At 48.2% G+C, this 7083-nt stretch overlaps 1 protein-coding gene across 3 annotated transcripts in view; it reads left to right on the top strand.

Annotated features, from left to right (window-relative positions):
* The window catches only part of LOC116990729 (carboxyl-terminal PDZ ligand of neuronal nitric oxide synthase protein-like), a 130358-nt gene that overhangs the window by 91616 nt on the left and 31659 nt on the right, over positions 1 to 7083 (top strand). For all 3 annotated transcript variants that reach the window (XM_033048658.1, XM_033048657.1, XM_033048656.1), the window contains one exon: positions 2407 to 2540. In XM_033048658.1, the coding sequence (XP_032904549.1) occupies positions 2407 to 2540 (134 nt within the window). The remainder of the gene's footprint in view (positions 1 to 2406; positions 2541 to 7083) is intronic.

Raw genomic sequence — 7083 nt, 5'->3', positions numbered from 1 at the left:
TTGAACGGCGGAGTAGACGTGATGGGCCGAATGGCCTAATTCTGCTCCCAGAACTTATGAACTATGAACATGAAGCAGAGAAAATAATACACTTGTGGTAATTGGCTGCAGTGATTTCCAGATGGTGATTCGGGGGCTAAAGAGTTCGGCTTTGTTCTATAAATAGACGTGCCCTGTGGCGGTGGACTCCGGTGGAAACCACAGATGGAGCGCCATGTACGGTCTGCTCTCCTTTGTACCAGGACACAGAAGCACGGGAGAAGCGGGGAAGGACTGTCGGACAGACACACTGCTCCTACGCAGAATTTAATGACCAGCAATGAGTAATTAGATGCAATCTTTATTCTGTAGAAGTGTGGGTGGGGATTTACTTGCCCAGGTACATGGATAAGAAAGGTTTAGAGGGAAATGGGATAGATGTGGGCTCACAGGACTAGCTTTGATGGGGGCATCTTGGGCAGGTTTAATGTGAGAGAGGTCAGATTTAATAGGAACTTGAGGGGCAACTTTTTCACTCTGAGGATGGTGGGTATATGGAACAAGCCGCCAGAGGAGGTAATTGAGGCATTTAAAAGATACCTGGACAGGTACATGGATAGGGATAGTACAGAGGGAAATGGGCCAAATGTGGACAAATGGGACTAGCTTAGACGGGGCATGTTGGTCGGCTTGGACGAGTTGGGCTGAAGGACTGGTTATTTTACTGCTCTATGCGACCAACATGCACCATCTGAACCAGTCACATTTACCAGCAACGGCAGGTTGGGCCAAAGGACCGGTGTCTGTGCTGAATTATTTTATAATTTAGTTTGGCTTTTGGCCCACCGTGTCCGCACCGACCAACGAGCCCCGCACATTAACGCTATACAACACACACTGGGGCACAAATTACAAAATGTGTAAGAAGGAACTGCAGATGCTGGTTTAAACCGAAGATAGACACGAAAAGCTGTGGTAACACAGTGGGACTGGCAGCATCTCTGGAGCGAAGGAATGGGTAACGTTTCGAAGGTCTCGACCCAAAATGTCACCCTTTCCTTCTCTCCAGAGATGCTGCCCCCAGAGATGAGTTACTCCAGCTCATTGAGTCTATCTTAGGGACAATTTACCTTTACACCAAGCCAATTAACCTACACACCTGTATGTCTTTGGAGTGTGGGAGGAAACTGGAGATCTCAGAGAAAACTCACACAGGTCGCGGGGAGAATGTACAAACCCCGTACAGACAGCACCCGTAGTCGGGATTGAACCGGGGTGGCCAGCGTTGCAAGCGCTGTAAGGCAGCAACTCTACCGCGGCGCCACCGTGCCGCAATAATGTTTACTAACATGTACCATCTAAACCAGTCATATTTGTCCACATGGACAAGTTGGGCCGAAGGGCCTGTATGACCCTAAGGTCCACTCTATGACCTTAAGCTTGGTTAAGGAAAGTAGTACATGTACATTTGATGAGAGTCTCCGTAATCACATCAGGCAAAGGAAGAGGAAGCATTGCTGGTGTAAGATGAAGAGAGGTGGTGAGTGGTTTGCTGCAACATAATCCATTACCAGCAATGGTCTGTTTCTATGCCATAGATTTGTTGTAACCTTGTCTTTCTAGTGCTGCTGGTTATAATGTATAAAATATTATAACCGCTTCTCAGCATTTTGGCTAAGATCGTGTAGCACCTGTACCTAATGTCCGATACATCCCTTATCTAGGGTGGATAGGACCGTTTTAAAGGGATATCGGTCAAACGGGCTGCCAGAGGAGGCAGTTGAGGCAGGAACTATAAAAGCATTTAAAAGATACTTGAACCGGTACATGGATAGGAATAGGGTGGGTGGCAGAGTTGCGGCCTCACAGCGCCAGAGACCCAGGTTTGATCCTGACGGCAGATGCTGTCTGTATGGAGTCTGTACGTTCTCCCCATGACCTGCGTGGGTTTTCTCCGGGTGCTCCGGTTTTCTCCCACACTCCAAAGACGTACAGGTTGTGGGTTAATTGGCTTCAGTAAAAATTGTAAATTGTCCCTAGTGTGTAGGATAGTGCTAGTGTATGGGGATCGCTGGTCAACGCGGACATGGTGGGTCGAAGGGCCTGTTTCTGCGCTGTATCTCTGAACTAAACTCAATAGTGTGGGCCAAATGTAGACATGTGGAAGAAACTTAGATGGGACCTTTTGGTCTAGATGGACGAATTGGGCCAAGGAACTGGTTTAGGGTACGGCAGGTGGGACTGGTGGGGAAGGGGTATCTTGGTCAGCATGTGCAAGTTGGGCCGAAGGGCCTGTTTCCATGCTGTATGACTATGACCTCATTCAGAGTTGCCCATTATAACTGAGAACGTACCCTGTGCTGTTTGTGAGGACCAGCAACGTGAGCAGCATCTTCAGCACCAGTCTGCCTTGCTTTCTTTGAACAGGTCGTCAGCTGCCTGGAGCAGAGAGGAGCGGGAAAGTGGACAGAGACGTGGAACTCTACAGCACCAGAGAGTGCGACGGGACTGAGCCAGAAATGGATAAATCCACACAACCTCTCACAGAGAGGAATTATCAGGTGCTTTCACTTCATTCCACCTTTAGAATATTTAGTTTAGTTTTTAATATCATTGTATTTTTATATAATTGTAGAAGCAAGGAACTGCAGATACTGGTTTACAAAGAAAGACACAAAGTGCCAGAGTAGCACAACGGGTCAGGCAGCATCTCTGGAGAACATGGATAGGCAACGTTACGGATCTGGATGTTTAGGCTGATTCAACTTCAGTCTGAAGAAGGGTCTCGACCCGAAACGTTGCCCATTCTTTCTCTCCAGAGATGCTGCCTCGCCCGCTGAGTTACTCCAGCACTTTGTGTCTACCTTCGATTTAAACCAGCATCTGCATTTCCTTCTTACACTTCCAGACCAGAAATGTTGCCTGTCTATGTCACCTAGACATGCTGCCTGACCTGTTGTTACTCCAGCACTTTGTGTCTTTTTTGGAATGTAATTAGTGTTTTCAGTCACTAATGAATAATTGCCATTCTGAGTATTTTCCTTGCTTGCATACTGAATGTTACAGCTGGATGAATGTAGGAGACATCTGTTTGTCTATAAGACATGTTCTTTCAGGGCTGTTTCAAAGTGCATGACAATACGTTGCCAGCCGCATCAATCAGTATAGAAACCAGTGTGTAGGAAAGAACTGCAGATGCTGGTTTAAACCGAAGATAGACACAAAAAGCTGGAGTAACTCAGCAGGACAGGCAGCATCTCTGGAGAGAAGGAATGGGTGACGTTTCGGGTCGAGACCCTTCTTCAGACTGGTTAGGGATAGGGGAAAGGAGAGAAGAAGGGTGAAAATGAGATGCTAGTGAGACTTGGGTGGGGGAGGGATAGAGAGAGAGGGAATGCTGGGGCTACCTGAAGTGAGAGAAATCAATATTCATACCACTGGGCTGTGATGTATAATATGAGATGCTGTTCCTCCAATTTGCATTTAGCCTCACTCTGACAATGGAGGAGACTGAGGACAGAAAGGTCTGTGACTAGGGGGAGGGGGGGAAGGGCGGAGCTGCGGGGTACTGAGAAGACACGAGTGAGGGCCTCATCTATGATGGGAGAGGGAAACCCCTGTTCTCTAAAGAATGAGGACATCTCGGATGTCCTGGTTTGGAAAGCCTCATCTTGCGCGCAGATGCGGCGTAGACGGAGGAATTGGGAGTAGGGGATAGAGTCTTTGCAGGAAGCAGGGTGGGAAGAAGTGTAGTCGAGGTAGTTGTGGGAGTCAATGGGTTTGTAATAGACGTCAGTCAATAGTCTATTTCTTGTGATGGAGACGATGAGATCAAGAAACGGGGAGGGAGGTGTTGGAGATGGTGCAAATAAATTTGAACTAGGATGAAAATTAGTTGATGAAGTCAGTGAGTTCTGTATGGATGCAGGAGGTAGCACCGATGCAGTCATCAATGTAATGGAGATAGAGTTTGGGGATAGGGCCAGTGTACGCCTGGAACTGGGATTGTTCAACGTACCCTACAAAGAGGCAGGCATAGCTGGGGTCCATGTGGGTGCCCATAGCTATATCTTGGACTTGGAAGTGGGAGGAGTCAAAGGAGAAGTTGTTGAGGGTGAGGACCAGCTCCGCTAGGAGGAGTAGAGTGTTAGTGGGGGGAAATTGGATGGTTCTGTGGTCGAGGAAGAAACGGAGGGTGGATAGGATGGAGTCCAGGTACGCGGAAATAATTTATGGATTTTGAGAAGAAGGGAGAGGGGCTGACAAAAAACCAGCCCACCACCCATGGAGTCCACTCCTGCCTTCTCTCCATAACCCCTAACACCCGCACTAATCAAGAATTTATCAATCTCAGCGGAGTAACTCAGCGGGTCAGGAAGTCCCTCTGGAGATCGACACAAAAAGCTTGAGTAACTCAGCGGGACAGGGAGCATCTCTGGAGAGAAGGAATGGGTGACGTTTCAGGTTGAGACCCTTCTTCAGACTGAGGGGCCTCTCTGGAGCCTATGCATGTTCGCCAGAGAGCCTGCTTGACTTGTTACTTTAGCACTTTGTGGGTTTTTTTGTAAACCAGCACTTGCAGTACTTTGTGTCGTACCTTTTAATTATAAATCGATCTTGTGACGTGATCTCTCACTATCCCTGTTAATGCTGCCTTTATCATTTATATCTCATATCTCACCTTGTGAAAGGTCATTGAAATGAAATGTTATTTTTCATTCTGCGCCTGTACCACAGGTTGACAACATTCTTTGCTATCAATGCAATCTTTCAATGCTCTCAAAGACCGAATAATTGTTAATGACATGGAACGCATTATCAGTTTGTGTGGGAAGGAATACGGACGGCAGCTGCTGGTTTAAACCAAACGTAGACACAAAAAGCTGGAGTAACTCAGCGGATCAGGCAGAACCCCGCTGGAGAGAAGGAATAGGTGAAGGTTCGGGTCGAGACCCTTCTTCAGACTGAGAGTCAGGGGAAAGGGAAAGGAGAGATGTAGGCGGTGATGTAGAGAGATATAGAACAAATGAATGAAAGATATGCACAAAAGTAACAATGAGAAAGGAGCCAGGCTATTGTTCGCTGTGGGCGAGGTGAAAATGAGTTACAGACAATGAAACTCAACACGACGACTTTGAAACTAGTAAAACGACTTGGGTGGGGGAGGGACGGAGAGAGAGGGGATGCAAGGGTTACTTGAAGTTAGAAAAATCAATATTTGTACTGCTGGGCTGTAAGCTGCCCCAGTGAAATATGAGGTGCTGTTCCCATCAGTTCAGCAGTAACAGCGCCACTGTGGATGTGAAAGGGTGAGGAGTACTTCCATCCATGTTCCCATACAGGATGTTCAGCTGTAAACAGTTGTTTTCCAAAGAATCTACCAGTTATAGAAAATCAGGCTGCAGAAACGATGATGTCAATGGTCCAGGGCTGGCAAATCTCAGCGGCACAATAACAAATCGCTGGATCTTTGAAGGTCAATGTCAGTGTGCAGTTTCCACTGGGACCTCGTGGGTTTCCACTAGATGCTTCAGTTTCCTCCCACATTTGCACGGCACAGTGGTGCAGCAGTAGAGTTGCTGCCTAATGTGCCCCTGTCCCACTTAGGAAACCTAAACGGAAACCTCTGGAGACTTTGCGCCCCACCCAAGGTTTCCGTGCGGTTGCCGGAGGTTGCAGGTAGTGGAAGCAGGTAGGGAGACTGACAAAAACCTCCAGGAACCGCACGGAAACCTTGGGTGGGGCGCAAAGTCTCCAGAGGTTTCCGCTCAAGTTTCCGAAGTGGGACAGGGGCATTACAGCGCCAGAGACTACGGGTGCTTGTCTGTGTGGGGTTTCTCTGGGTGCTCTGGTTTCCTCCCACAGTCCAAAGGCGTTTAGGTTTTGTAGGTTTATTGGCTTGGTATAAATGTAAAAATTGTCCCTGGTGGGTGTCGGATAGTGTTAATGTGCGAGGATCGCTGGTCGGTGCGGACTCGATGGGCCGAAGGGCCTGTTTCCGCACTGTATCTCTAAACTAGCCTAAACTAAACTAAGCTAAAATTCCAAAGGCACGCACCCGGGTTGGAAGATTAATGTGTTAGTGTGGGGGGGGGGGGGGGGGGGGGGGGGGGGGGGGGGGATTAATGAGAAGGCTGGGAGAATACAAGGGGGTTGGTGTAAATGTGTGTTTGAGGGCGGGTGTGGACTCCCATCGGTGGCAGGCTCTGGTTCAGTTCTGTGTGATGCTGCCGTCAATGTTTTATCAAGTACTTTGAGAATCACCTCTAAAGAATATTTGTCACACCCTGGTCATTCCTCCTCCTCTCTGCTCCCATCCAACAGAAAGCACAGAAGCTTGAAAGCGCGCACCACCAGACTGAGGAACAGCTTCTGTTACTGTCGAGTGGCCTGTTTCCAGGATGTGTCACACTATGACACATGGCTATGCAAGGAATGGAGGGATATGGATTATGTGCAGGCAGATAAGGGTTGGTTTTGGCATCATTTAGCACAGGAACAGGCCATTCGGCCCACAGTGTCTGTGCTGTACTCGATGCTCTCTGTAGTTCTGTGCAGGGACATGGGGATGAGGTTAGAGGAAGGTTTGGCATGGTTGGATGGGTGGTTTAGAGATACAGTTGCAAAGGCAGGTGAATGGATGGTCCCAATCCCAGAAACTCCTGAGCCCCTCTCCGACTAGAGTTGACTGTTCGGCTGGAGTCGAAACATATAAAATTCCTAAGGGATTGGACAGGCTAGGTGCAGGAAAATTGTTCCAGATGTTGGGGGAGTCCAGAACCAGGGGTCACAGTTTAGGAATAAGCGGAAGGCCATTGAGGTCCAAGATGAGGAAAAACGTTTTCACCCAGAGAGTTGTGAATCTGTGGAATTCTCTGCCTCAGAAGGCATTGGAGGCCAATTCACTGGATGTACTCAAGAGATAGTTAGATAAAGTTCTTAGGGCTAACGGAATCAAGGGTTATTGGGAGAAAGCAGGAACAGGGTACTGATTTTGGATGATCAGCCATATTGAATGGCAGTGCTGGCTCGAAGGGCCGAATGGCCTACTCCTGCACCTAATTTCTATGTTTCTATGGAGTTCATCTCGGAAGCACCGGCAGA

The sequence above is a fragment of the Amblyraja radiata genome, chromosome 32 (genome assembly GCF_010909765.2).
Source record: "Amblyraja radiata isolate CabotCenter1 chromosome 32, sAmbRad1.1.pri, whole genome shotgun sequence".
NCBI lineage: Eukaryota > Metazoa > Chordata > Chondrichthyes > Rajiformes > Rajidae > Amblyraja > Amblyraja radiata.
The sequence above is the reverse complement of the archived record's forward strand: the minus strand, read 5'-3'. Positions and strand labels throughout refer to the sequence as shown.